General features: G+C 41.0%; 1 protein-coding gene across 3 annotated transcripts in view; it reads right to left on the bottom strand.

Annotated features, from left to right (window-relative positions):
• Positions 1–14,437, bottom strand: part of SH3RF2 (SH3 domain containing ring finger 2) — a 101,545-nt gene that overhangs the window by 26,526 nt on the left and 60,582 nt on the right. For all 3 annotated transcript variants that reach the window (XM_020806436.3, XM_020806444.3, XM_078385771.1), the window contains exons 6-7: positions 1,986–2,080; positions 328–498 (exon numbers count right to left, since the gene is read on the bottom strand). In XM_020806436.3, coding sequence (XP_020662095.3) covers positions 328–498; positions 1,986–2,080 — 266 coding nt within the window. The remainder of the gene's footprint in view (positions 1–327; positions 499–1,985; positions 2,081–14,437) is intronic.

The following is a 14,437-nucleotide window of genomic DNA, read 5'->3' as shown; positions in this document are numbered from 1 at the left end:
TAATCCAGAAAACTAAACCCTCCAAGCTCTTTCCCTCTCTAGAAAAAAAAAGTCCCATCCATGGGATCCCATTATGGGAACAAAAACGTTAGCATTTAGATAATATTTACCAATCATCCTATCATCTAGTCATTATCCATTTCTGTTGATTTCAAGTTTTGGGAAAATCCCTACGGCAACACACACACACACACACACACACACACACACACACACACACACAGAGAGAGAGAGAGAGAGAGAGAGAGAGAGAGAGAGAGAGAGAGAGAGAGAGAGAGAGAGAGAGAGAGAGAGAGACTCTGTATATATAAAAACCATTGGTCAAACCTGAAAAGTGGAGCTACGTAGTTACTTGGGAAGATCCCAACTTTTCCTGTGACCAAGGACATTCCTTTCAGCCAGCCTTCACGGTGCTTTCCCAAAATACGAATGCCGTCTCCTTTTTGCAACTCTAGTTCATCTGGACGATGAGCTGCGTAGGAGTGCAGAGCAACGCACCTAATGAAACACAGGGAAAGAAAGAGCAATACTAGGTACTCGAAAGAGGTAGCTCCGTTGATGCAACATAATGAGGATATGACACAATAATGGTCTTTAAAAAAGCAAGCCTGGAATACCTTCTTGTGACTTCTGCTAAACCAACAACAGTGTGTCTGATGCCTCCTCAAATAACCTTTCTGCCACACTATGTGGGAATGCCTTGGCGGTTGCTGAATCAGATTAATAAATGTATAACTCATCAGAATTTTAAAACCAACACTCCTGTGTGGGCTGACATATGTGTATAAGCTATTAAACTCAAGATTCAGAAATGCACTAGCCTCTTGGGTGAGGGGGAGGAATCCAACATCCCAAATCAACAAGAATCACAGGGAAGAAATGCACATGAGAACCCTATAATACTTGGTTTTTGACTAGAACTTGAGGGACTTGCTTTCAAATGCCACATTGGCTATTAAGGTTCCTGGGTCACCCTGGTGTAGCACTCTTAAAGCCTAACATGCTTTAAAGGAGAATAACAGAAAGAGAGGAAGATCCTTGAGCTACAAAGACAGCAAATAAAGGTAACAAATGAAAGAAAGAAAAACAAGTATTGGGTTGGGCTCCTACATTTATTCTGAAAACTTGTAGTTGATGGCGTGTTAAGCTTCAGCTTCTGTTATTTTGATCTTCAGGTGCATCTCCCAAGGTCACTGTAAGCTGGAGCCAGTTTGACATCATGTAATTATTAAGTATGCTGGCTGGATAGTTCATTGGGTTAGGTATCTGGCGGCAGAGGCTGGGAGCTCAGTTCTCCATAGTGCCTCCTGGGAGAGCAGCAAGCCTGTGCAGCCTTGAGCAAGCTGCAAATTCCCAATCTTGGCAGAACTTCTGCAATTCACTACATGTTTGTTTTACGATCCCTCAGCCAGTGAACAGGAGCTGGGCTGAAAGGCTTCGCCTTCCCAATGCCAGGATGCTTCCCAGAAGAAGGGAATGGTAAACTCTTTCTGAGTATCGTCTACCCAAAAAACCCTGAAAAGGATCACCATATATCAGAACTGATTTGATGGCACACAATTATTAATTGTTATAAATGTATTCTTTTTGTGTCACAGCGTGGCAGCACCCCATCACAAATGTTTTGTAGGTCTTTTAACTTAGAAAGGATTGACACCTCTGTGTCTAAAAACTCTAGAAGTTAAACTGAAATAGATCCGTTTCTTGTTGCACAATCTGGAATTTTATTTTTGTATCATATTCTGCCAAGCCAGTTTGAATTGCAGATTACCCAAATGAAATATTTAGTTTTTGCTATGTGATGTCTGTGGGAGAGTAGTCTAACAGGGCTTTCATTCCATTTTCTGCATGTACTTCCTTTTCATTTGGCCTTGACACAGTCCACAGGAAAATAGCATCATGGGGTTTCGTTGCTAGGGAACAGCATCTTTGGCCAGGGCAAAAAGGCCCTCCTCACACAATTATAAAGGACTTGGCGTACGTACATATTCACTGAAAGATGCTTCTGTAAATGAGGAAGGGTGACAATGGCTGTAGTGTGCCCCATGGCTTCAGGAGTGGAGTAACAGGAAGCACTGATCTGTATAAGAGAAGAAAATGATTTAAATGGCTATCATTATATTCTTCTTCAAAGGAAATGCACCTGAACAAGAGCCCAGAAACAGCTGACATCAAAGTACAGCAGAGTGTGCTGTTAAGGGATACCTCATTTACCTCATTAGCAGGACTGACTCATACGGCTGAATATGTGGTCAAATATTTAAGGGGACTTTAATAAAGTTTCAGTCATTCAGGTAGCAGTGAGTATGTGGTTGGACCAGTTCACTTGTTATTGCAATGTTGAGGAAGAAGGATTATTGGTTTTCCCTGAAGGACTTGAAATGCAGCATCCCTCAGGATTTGAATCTGTCACCTATGCTGATCATGGTACTGTATACACATATCCATTGCAGATACTATGGTTATTAAGCACACGACTGAGTATCTCCAGTATTCTGTCATAACTTGCTAGTCAAAGGAAGTAAAGTAGCAAAACGTTTTCAGCTTCAATAGACTCCTATTGAAACCAGGAATTCTTAACAAAGCATTTCATTCCCCTCCCCTCTCCCCCCCCCCCCCCGTGGATTTGTGCTGAAAGCACTTTCCATTGCCTTTTTCCAACAAGTCCATACAGGGTTCAGTGACAAGCTTGCCCCAGCTCTGTATGAGTGTTCATTAAACATTTAAATATTGCCACAAAACTGGGGTGCAAATTTGGTGTCCCTGTCTGTGTGAAGATGTAGACTGGTGTTTCTACAAGATGTTTCCTAAAAAGGTTTGACAAAGGGTAGTCTGTTTTTGTATCTCTGCGATAAAACTGGGACTGATAGCCAGTTGTTGAGAGTGAATGTGTTTGGAAGTCTGATTTTTGAATAGAGTCCTGAGGATTTCCCAACCTTCAGAAGATGTGTCAGTCAAGATGGAAACATACTTTTCTGGACTAATGCCAACCCATATCTTTATGGCCTTTGCCCTTAGTGCCTCATTGTGCCTCATCAGATTTTGCAAAAGCTGTTTGCTTTCTCCTTTCTCTGCTGGAACTCCTTTGTTGTTTCTTGGCTGTCTCTGTGTTTCTCATGCTGAACACCATCTATTGTCTTTGGGACATTCACAAACAAGAAGTGAAGGAGAGAGTCACTCCCCTCTTGTCCTTCCTAGTAACTGGTACTAAGATAGCTGCCTCTGATACTGCAGGTTTATTGTGTCCACTAATCCTCTCTATAGCAACCTAAGCTATAATTTTAATGGTTTTGTGGGAAGTAATCTGTTTCGTGTGTCCTGCATTATATGTTCCCTCCCTTTCGAACTTCAAACAGTTAAAGTAGAGATGGGCACAAAGTTCTGGTGGGCACCCACTCAGAAGCAACCCCCAGAGGAGGCAGGGAAGTTGGGACACTGCTTCCGAGTGGGTGCCTGCCAGAGGGGGCAGGGCGCTGAACCACCGAACCCTTGTTGTGGTGGTAAATGAACTGGGCCAAACGACTGAACCAGCAGTTTGTGCCCATCTCTCGGCTAAAGTATGAACATCTTCTTTATCCAACTTCTCTCAATGGCCAGAGTGTGCTCGAACAATTACAGTGAGTACACCAGCTATACCTGTTTCTGGCCATGTGTGATCTGGCTGCAGAGAAACATGCCTCAGTGACATCCTGTTTGGTTCACTGTAATGTATTCTGTGTGGGGCAGCCTTCAAAGAGTGTACAAGCACTGTATGTCGTCCCAAATGTTGACTGTGACCAGTTATAAGGAACACCACAACTCCCTTGTTACAACAATTTCTGTTTCCTAGCATGTTTCAAAGTACTGGTTATAACTTATAAGGCCTATAACATCTTCGTTTAGTCCAGACTATCTAAAAGTCTTCCTTATAAACCTCCTTGCTTTGAGATGTTTCATAGAGGCTGTTTTCTCAGTCCTGCCCCACTCAGGTGTATGTTTGGAAAAAACTTTTTGCAGGTTAGCATTGTCATCATCATCATCACCATCCTCTGGGATTGATGTCAGGCTGTAATCCCCCAGTTCCTCCGCTTTGCTCTTTTTGAAGAAAGGGACAACATTACCCATCCTTCAGACATCTGGCACTTCACCCATCCTCCATGATTTCAAGAAAATAATAGACAATGTTTCTGAGAGTTCTTCAGCCAGTTCCTTCAGTACTCTTAGATGCAGCTCACCCAGATCTGGATGTCTGAACTTGTTCAAAGTAATAAGATATTCCTTGACTATTTGTTTTATCAATCTCAATCTGCAATCCTTTCCCCACACTTGTACTTCACATTTGCCTGGAGGGTCATATACTGACATTTTTGTAAAAGATTGATCTAAGGTAGCATTTCTCTCTTTTCTTTGTTATTTTCCCCCATTCTCACTGTGTAGCTGAGCCACAATATCTTTGCTCTGTCTTTTCTCTGGCTCTTAATGAATGGGAATACAAAAAGAAAGCCAATCCCATTGCTGCTACAACTAGCCATAGTTTGTCCTCACATAACTACTGTTTAACCAATAGCAGCTACACAAGTTTTGAACACAAAGGACAAATAATGGCTGATTCTAAGCACGGGTCATCAGAACTAAAAAGCAGTGAGACCCCAAAGCATAAAGTTTGCATGACTAATTATTGTAAACAGAAGTCAAATGACTGGATTGTTGATAGTGGATGCAATAGTCAAGTACTCACTCAAGAGAATTCTTTAATAGCATGGGTAGAACTGCTGGTTGAAATACCCACCTAGCTAATGGCGATTCCATGGATGAAAGGAACAGAATGTAGCATCTTCAAATGCGAATTGCCCCATGAAATTAATGTAATCACAGAAAATGATGCAGATGTACCAAATCTAAACAGTATTATGACAGGCGTGTCTCAGCTTTAAAAAAGGTTTTGCAGTAGACCTTTAGAATGGAAAGTGAATGATAAACAAAGGCAATAAATTATATTTCTAACCTTATGATTTTGATGGTGCTCATAAACTGAATATTACACTGAGAGAGAGAGAGAGAGAGAGAGAGAGAGGCATTGTGCAACCTTAAAGACTGCTATATTTTAATGTCAGCTTTCATGGATCACTTCTTCAGATGAAAGCTCACATTAAAATACAACAGCTAGTCTTTAAGGTGCCACAATGTTTTTATCTCTTTTGGGGTGTGTGTGTCAGATTCTTGTGCACACTAAAGTGGCTACGTCTTCATAAACAGCCTTTCAGCTCATCAAGCAATTACAGCAGGAGCACAGAAAGAGAAAAATAGCCTTGAAATATGGTACAGATTATCTCAGATGTCATGACACAAAGGTGATTTTTCATCTAAAGAACCGGAATAACATAATGGACAGAGAACCTTACAACAATGCTGACATATGAATGTATGTTTCATAGACTACTAGTGTGTAAGGATATTTTTTTTAGATATTTGGAAGCCTTTTATAGAAATTTATGTATGTATAAGTATTTTTCCTTTTCCTTCTTTTCTCTCCCCCCTCCCTAACTTCCTTTCGGGATACAGATAGCATTGTACTTCTTGTTTTATTGTATTGCCTTCTCAGTTGTTTTTTTTCTGTTTGCTTCCCCCCCCCCCCCAAATTTTATCAATAACTGCTTTTGAAAAAAGAATCAGAACGTTGCTACAGGCATCAAAGCCAACCCATCTAAGGCAAACAGCACAAATTGGTGTGTATGCTGTGTCTAAAGAAAGGTGTTATACCTTCATTGCCATTAAGAACTGAGAGGAGAAGCAGTAGGGTGCTGGATCTAATGCACAGTGACTTATATTCCATCACTAGAGAAAAACATATATTCTAATTATTGTGGCTGGATTCTCAAGGTATTGTGCTAAACTGTCTACTAAGGGAATAGAGCTCCTTGCACAGGATGTTCCAGACGTACACAGCCATGTTGACCAACAAGTTTAAAAGAAAGCTGAAAGCCCTTCAAAGTAACAATGGTGGTAAGCACATCTTGTGCCACAAACAAACCTTCCTGGAGAAATAGGACAATTTGAATGGAGGGGTATGGCACAAAAATCTAAGCAGAACAGCTGAAATAAAACAAAGTTCTCTTTGGAAATGAAAAGATGCATAGATTACAAGTCCATTTAAGTGGTTCTAATTCATACAGTATACGGAAATGGACCAATCTCATAGGCATGCCATAAACAAGATGCTATAGCTCTGTCTTCTACAGAAACAGGGCAAATATTATGGCTGCAGCAGCTACTAAAGGACTTTAGAATAGATGAAGAGACTCCAGTCCAGGTATTGGAAGATAACCAGAGAGACACCAAATGGTCAGTAAGGAGATGAATGTAAGGAGATGAATGCACACACAAAACACATTGGCAGAAGGTACCACTTGGTATGTAACCTAAAAGAAAAAAAGGGTCATCTGAATGATTTACTATCTTAACACTGAGATGGCAGTAGATATTCCGACAAAACAGGTGGGGAAGAACCAGTCTGAGAGCCTGTGAGTGATGATGGGACTGGGGGGTGGTGGTTCTTGCCTGCAAATTTAAAAAAGCAAACAAAAAAACCCCAATCTTGTATGGTTCCACTCTTAACACTGGGTGTCTGGGTGCATGCTCAATGCCTGCTTCTAAATTTTGATGTTTTTTCTACACCTCAGAGTCTCTGAGATGGCCCCTTCCTTCCTATTGCTTCCTTGTTAGTTGCCGTTTGTCTCTCCTCCATTTTCAGTTCTCCAAGATATATATTGGGCTCCTAACCTGCTAGAGGGATTTGGAAGATGGTTATTCCCTTTTTAGTGCAAAGAAAAACTTGGAAAGATCTGCCCAGTCTCACTCCTTTCCTTGGAAATGGAAAAATGATAAGTCTGGATGTCTTTTGGTGAAAAGAAGCAAACAAATAAAATCCTTTTACTTGCAGTTCATGTATTCCAAATCCCTCCAACTGGTTCTAGGTCCAGATGAGCCCATTTTCTCTCCTCTCTCAGTCTGCACTTCCCTCACTCCCCCCTTCCCCTCAGATTTGTAATCAAGTGCTGAAATGTTGGCTCAGACTAAAAAGGGGATAACCAAATTCCAAATATTGCCAGTAAGATCTGGACCGTCTTTCTCTAAAATACCATCAAATAAGTGCCAGGTTCTCAATATCATTATGATGTTGGCCTACAAATCACAAGTTTCTGTATGCAATTCAGTTTTTCTTTTTAAAATTATAAATTACAAGATTTCATGAGGAAGAACAATCAGAACAAGAAATATAATGGAAGGAAGGAAGGGAGGTTCTTTGTATTCTGAAAGGAATCTCCAAAAAAAAAAATAATGATACTTATTTCATAAACTGGAGGCTTTCTGTGAACACAGCATCCTTTTAATCCCGAGTAAATGCCTTTCTCCTTATTTTCCTTCTTTGACCTCTCCCTCCCCATTTTGAAATCCAAGAGTATATTAATAGAAAGTCCTAGCCAGTTTGTGGAAAAAAAACAACTTGGGTTAGCCTCTCTTCCTCCACTCCAAATGATTTTTTTCCACCCTCCTATTCCTCCCATCATGTGAAATGCAAAATGTTGTGCCTTAAGACATACTGTGGGGATTCAGCAAGCCAGTCTCCAATATGCTGCAGCCCACACTTTCCTATGCTGTAAAGCACTTTGTAACAGGAGTTAAGGCAGCAAAAGTCCCCATACATTTGTTATGCTGAATTCCTCACACTCTAGTGCTTATTCTGTTGTATAGCTGTTAAAAAGAAGAGTCCTCCCTTTATCACCCTCAATTGCTTTTTACTGAAGACTGTCCATAGTGAAATACAAAGGATACACAGTATAAAATTTCAGATACTGAGGGCAAATACGCAGCAACTGTTTTACACTGAAGTGGAGATCAAGATGGACTTCTATTTGACTGTGGGTCATACAGAATTGATCTTCATTGGAGAAGAAGCTGTGCTGGAGATATTGAGGTATAGATTATAGGCACCCATTTTGTGCAATTTTGACTACACAAGATCTGTGCTGCTGGGTGTGCTTACTACTGCTGTTCTAGATGTGTGAGTCAGACCAGGACTACCTAGATTTCTCTGCCTTCACTGCTCACGTAAAGCAGATATTGGATGGGTGCAGTGTTTGTTGTTTGCATGTTGTTGGGTTTTTTTTGCATTCAACGACAAGAGAAGGCACTCTGGGGTTGACAGTGTGTGGATGTGGCTTGAGCAGGTTTATGAGGCCTGCCAGTGTGTCAGATGCTGTCTGCTGCTCAGCCTGCCTTTCCCATCCTGGCAGTGAATGAAAGCTTTGGTTGAGCATTTGGAACCCAAGTGGGGATTTTTGCCTAATTCCCCGTTTGGGACATACAGTATGTCAGAGTGTTGTCTCCTCTGTACTAAGTTGTTGCACAGAGTAAGAGTGATTGGCAATGAGGTGGTGCTAATTAAGGAAGTAATCACTGTGGAAAAAGAGTGCAGGTGAAAAGAACAGTGGGCAGCACTGGTGAGAACCTGAGGGGCCTCTAAGGAGACCGGTGATTACTCTGAATAGTCCTTCAGGTTCTGGGTTCAAGGAAATGGAAAGAAGACTGCCTTCAAGGCTTCTCTGTAATGAGACCTGAAAGACCTGGGCTGGGAGAAGCATGAAGTGGGCCTCTCTCAATAAGAGGGGGCTAACCGGCATCAAGCCATAACCTTATGACTGGTAACTGGGGCTTGTGTGACGGCTTATTCTTCATGGTGCTAAGTAAGAAGTCCAGAAGGAACCCCTGCCTCAGTCTACTGCACACTTTGGTAGGCCCCAACCCAGAGCCTGTCAATATATACGGTAATAAAATTGTGGTTCTACACGATCACAACACTAGAGTCTTCCATCTTTCTTTTCTCCACACATGATAGACAGACATTTAGAGTTACTGCAGTGGTAGCACCAAACGCTGTGATAGGCCATCATGCAGTGGATGAATACCAGGCATTACAGCATAGTGGTTAGAGTGTTGGTCCTTGATCCAGGGAGACATATTAAGATCCCAGCCCACTTCATATCATTGCCTCTCAATCAAATCTAACTTACCAATTTTTTTGTGTGGGATAAAATGGGGAGAGGGAAAAAATGTACATTCCTGGTGCATATAAATAAAGAAACAACGACTTTATGACTCATGCAGGGGCTTCTGGGTATATTCTTGTAAGATAGCTGTTGGTTTTTGCCATCAGTTTTTATTGATGGCTAAACACACACACACACACACACACACACACACACACACACACACACACACACACACACACACACACACACACACACACACGTCTTTACAGATCCATGAGAATATCATTGGAATTCTTCACAAATGGCAGATAGTCATTGGATTTGTAGGAGAAAAAATAAGGAAAAGTGAGGACAAACTCTAGTAACTGAGTGCAAGAAAGGTATTATTTTCTTCAGAGATAAAAACTGGCTATTCTGGAAAATTTACTTTTTGGACTCTGTACGGCACAGAAGTCCTTAGCTAGTACTCTGTTTCCCTGAAAATAAGACCTAACTTGAAAATAAGCCCTAGTATGATTTTTCAGGATGCTCATAATATAAGCCCTACCCCCAAAATACAGTACATCCCAGTTAAGTGAAACCCCTCCCTCCACCATTGTGCAGCAACCAGAAAAAGATTACATGACTGTACTGGAATAAATGTAGATTGTTGTACAAAATGATAAGAAAAAATCCCCTGAAAATAAGCCCTAATGCGTTTTAGGAGCAAAAATTAATATGAGACCCTGTCTTATTTTCAGGGAAAACATGGTATAGACGCTGAACATGTTGGCTGGGGGATTCTGCAAGTTGTCATCCCAAGAAAGTAACTTTGTCAATCTGTGCTTGCTAATAAATGCAGATACATCAATTTCCTGAGCACATTTATTGAAGATTTATATCTAAGCATTTAAAAAAGCCATACTGTAGTAAGAAAAATACACGTAGAATTAGTTCTTCAAAAAGGACATAATAATTTTGTCACCACTGCTTGAGACCTTTTCCCAGAAATTTAAGATTCACAACAGCTATAAGCTCAACAAGCTTAACAACAATGATATCAATAATAACTACAGGTAGAAACTTAGAATAATTTACTCCCTACTCTTTTTTTCCCTACATCTCTTCTCCTCAGAGTAGCACCTTGCAGAAGTTCCAGAGGAACTGCCAGTAGCTATGGAAGATAAAAATGCAACTTGATTTTTCTGGTAGGCCAGTAAGATGAATAATATCAGAGCTTAGAAAAATCCCTTTTTTAGACAATGGTACCATTAACTCCCCAGCCAGCACTCATTCCTCTTGCTTCACTGCTTTCTATGCACACAGCTCTGCAAACAAAATTTCAACTGTTTGCAAACCATTGAAGGTGAGACTTTCCCACCATTGCAACATTGATTCATGCCTGAGTAGAGAGTTTACACATCTGTGCAATCTTGTCAAGCTGTGGATTTTTTCAGTCATTGACTAATTAGCTTTGAAGGCTTATTTCTGACAAAACAATTCACCCAAACAGTGACTCAGATTTTGCCTTATACTGTATCTCTGTTTCTGTAAGGGCTAGAGGCTTGCTTTCATTTTAAAACAAAAACTTGACATCTGGGTGTTGGGTGCCATGCCTAAAATTTGGGTAATACTTGGCCAAACAGGTAATATAAAGATCCTAACAGCAGAAGAACCCGTCATGGGCCCCCTGAAGAAAGATGGCTTATGAATGATAAGAGTTTACCAAGCAAAGTATAAGTGAACAATACTTGTTCCTCACAACTAGAAGATACCCATCTGTGGCTCCAAAAGTTGCCACAATTAATATCTGTGAAGCCCTGCCTCACACCTTGCATTATGTACACAAAAATACTACTCCCTTGAGGGGAAAAAAACACGTTGGGACATAATATGGGATCTTCCCATATGGCTGCAGTCATTAAACTACCAGGTTTTCATGATGGCCTCACTGTGGTCTCTCAAGGTTTTTGAGGCACAGGCAAAGAAAGAAAGAGAAACGCTAATCTGGCCAGAATGTTGCATTCCATCTCTGCACAGAAACCAGCGAGAGGGATCATCAGCAGAAAAGGTCACGTTATTCATTTTCTTATCTGTATTTACCCCAGTGCTAGCAACCTCTGTTAAACCAGCCAGTACTTCTATTAGCTTTTAGCAGATAACTGATGTTGTTCGCTTGCCTTGAGAGAAGAATGGTCACTGAACAGTACAGTTAACTTATCAGAGAAGGCACAGGCAGTTTCAGGTCTCTGAGACGAAGCTAAGTCAAATATAAATTTCCTAGAAAACGCCATTGAAAAGCAGGTTGTCGAAAACCATAAAGGATGCCCATCAGTGTTGCCCTTTGGCAGACAACTAAGGCCTCAGAAATTATTCAGCTCATAAACTGTACTCATTTGTTTTGGGCGGACAAGCTTGAGGAAAGCCTAAGTGGTATGAATTATGAAGAAACAACAATGATACCTATTCCAAGCTAAAATGGTACCTCAGATTTGGTATAGTGAATGATGTCATTCAGCAGAGAAGCGGTGCAGTTTGCTATTAAAATGCATGTCAGTCTTTGGTAGGCAGAACCTGATTAGGGCAGTAAGGTAAAGGTAAAGGTAAAGGTAAAGATTCCCCCTTGACATTTAGTCTAGTCATGTTTGACTCTAGGGGGCAATGCTCATCCCCATTTCCAAGCCACAGAGCCAGCGTTTGTCCGTAGACAACTTCTGTGGTCATGTGGCCAGCGCGACTAGACACAGAACACCATTACTTTCCTACCGTGATGGTACCTATTTATCTACTCGCATTTTTACATGCTTTCGAACTGCTAGGTTGGCAGGAGCTGGGACAAGTGACGGGAGCTGACTCTGTCCTGTGGATTCGAACTGCTGGTCTTCCAACCTTGTAACACAAAGGCTTCTGGATTAGGGCAGTAGTCTTATATATTCTTAGGATGTTGTTAAGCAGAAACACCCTGTTACCTCTTAGCACTGTGATGTTATTGGGACCAGGCAGATGGGATAGGTGGAGTTATATCAACAAAATACATGCTTTACATAAGGATTGTATACAGCATGTATTGGTGTCCTAAAATGTATTGGGGAAAAAGTACATTTTTATTCCCAGTTTCCACAGACCCACTGAATCAATGCGATGTGTACTAGGTGTTGACTTAACAAGTCCATTCATTCAATAAACCTGTGTCTGTTAGAACTAAGAGTTGGATTTAGCTCATTATTTTCTACATCTCTTCCTGAAGAGCCTCCTTTGTAAGGCTATAAAGAGTGAGAAATTGTGTAGCACATATTAACATGGAAAGCCTCATTACATACCTAGGAAATGTTTAGTAAACACACATAGAGAGATAGCATGGTATAGTGTTAAGAGCACCAGACTAAGATTTGGTGGATCCAAGTTCAGGCCCCTTCTGAGCCATAAGAATGACTCACTGGGTGACCTTGGGCCAGACACTCACTCTCAGCTTGACCTGCCTCACATGACTATGATTTTGTGAAAATACAACAGGGATGACTAGAGCCATGAATGCCACTTGGTGCTTATTGGGTGGGTGGGAGGATATGAATGTAACTAACAATATATAGTACCATAAATATAGCTAGGATAGTTGGGTCTTTTGCAGGATTCACACAACTGCTGGGAAAGAGCTTATACAGTAGTTCTTCATGCATGCAATTGTATACAGCTCAACGACAGTGTGACTACACAGTGGGAAAATGCAAATTCAATCACTGTGAAGTTGTGACAAGAACTTGGGTTTCCCAGGGCCTGTTCACATTAGCTGGCCACAAGGGGAAGAGGAAGAAATTGATTGACAGCCTTGTTTGCAGCTTGTTAACATAGCTTTCATGTAGCCCCGCATGAGGCACAGATACAGAGGAACTATCTAAAATGCTTAAACAAGGGTCAAGTTGCAATTTCCTTGTCTCATTTCCTCCTTTCATTATCTAGCCTCTTTTTTAAAAAGCTATTATTTGTTCCTCCAGATACTGCACCAGTCACCAGTACACACATTTTTGTATTGGTTCAAGTTATAACACCGCCTGAAGTTACGCAAATTGACTCTTAAGAAAAAAGTAGAGGCCACAGCAGTGGAGGGGAAAAAAAAACTACAGATCCATGGTGGGAAACTCTTGTCTGTCTCACATTTCCTTTTCCATCATGTGGTCAATGAAAAAGAACATGAATCTCTCCATCTCAATCCCATAGCATTTCCCACAGGTGGCACCCTGAGTGAAAGTCAGGGGCAGAAACTGCTACTACAACCATGTCTCCCTTTGTGCATAATTTGCATGTCATAGGGCCATAGATTTGGAACAAAAAAACTGTATTTTCCTACTTGCCCTTCAAATCAGATGAACTGAACAACCCATTCATTTGCTTGACAGACCTCTGGCTGATGGAAAGCAGCCTCAGGAATCATTCCTCTTGAAGGGAAAAAGAGAGAGGAAGGAAAAAAAGAGAGAGATATAACTCTCTCCCAGGCAGCTATTGTTCTTCCCATGTAGTTTTCAATTAAAGAAAAGGCCAGGATGTTGTTATCTGCAGTTGCACCTCCTGGGCAAGTTGCCTAACCTAGTGAGATGTTGTGGAATGTTCAGGAGAATTTCAACTAATCAAGAGAAAGGCTTGGCAACAAAGAGCAGAGGGAAGGCTGCAACAGCACCCATTCAGCTGTCAAACAATTTAAAGGTGTTTTGTCAGTGAGGATGTGTTGTGTGAACGGCATGTCTGAGCCATGTCTTTATAAAATACTTTCTCTGTTAACTATTATTGGGAGTGAGTATGGGCTGAATGACAAGCATGTGAGAGAATGAAGGGGGAAAAGTATCAAGAACCTGACAGTTATGAACGCCTTATCAGCTGCACACTTTTCAAAGGGACACAAATCAAAATGAGTTCTAAATGTTATGATACAGTGGGGTCTTGACTTGAGAACTTAATCCGTATTGGAAGGCGGTTCTCAAGTCAAAAAGTCTGTAAGTCAAGTCTCCATTGACCTACAGTGCATTGAAAACTGATTAATCCCATAACAGGCCATTTTTGTTCCATTTTGGTTTTTTTTCTGGTCTGTAAGTCAAATCTCAGTCTGCAAGTCAAACCTAAATTTTGCGGCCAGAGAAGTCTGTAACTCAAAAAGTCTGTAAGTCAAGCCGTCTGTAAGTCAAGGGTCCACTGTAAATAAAGCCCCCTTTTTATTTCCCCACCATTCCTATGTGTCTATATAAAAGCCTGTCTACTGAGGTGATACTCGATGCATCTGAACAAGTGGCCTGCATTTCACAAAAGCATTGGTGAAATAAAATGGGTTAGCCTTTAAGGTCCGACAAGACTCCTTGTTGTGAATGAGAAGGACGTGGTAAAGTCCGATGCAGGAGTGTCTGTTCCAATGAAAAGCTTCTTAATTCCAAGAATATTTTAGT

The sequence above is a fragment of the Pogona vitticeps genome, chromosome 2 (assembly GCF_051106095.1).
Source record: "Pogona vitticeps strain Pit_001003342236 chromosome 2, PviZW2.1, whole genome shotgun sequence".
NCBI lineage: Eukaryota > Metazoa > Chordata > Lepidosauria > Squamata > Agamidae > Pogona > Pogona vitticeps.
Note: the sequence above shows the minus strand (reverse complement) of the source record. Positions and strands in the feature narration are given on the sequence as shown.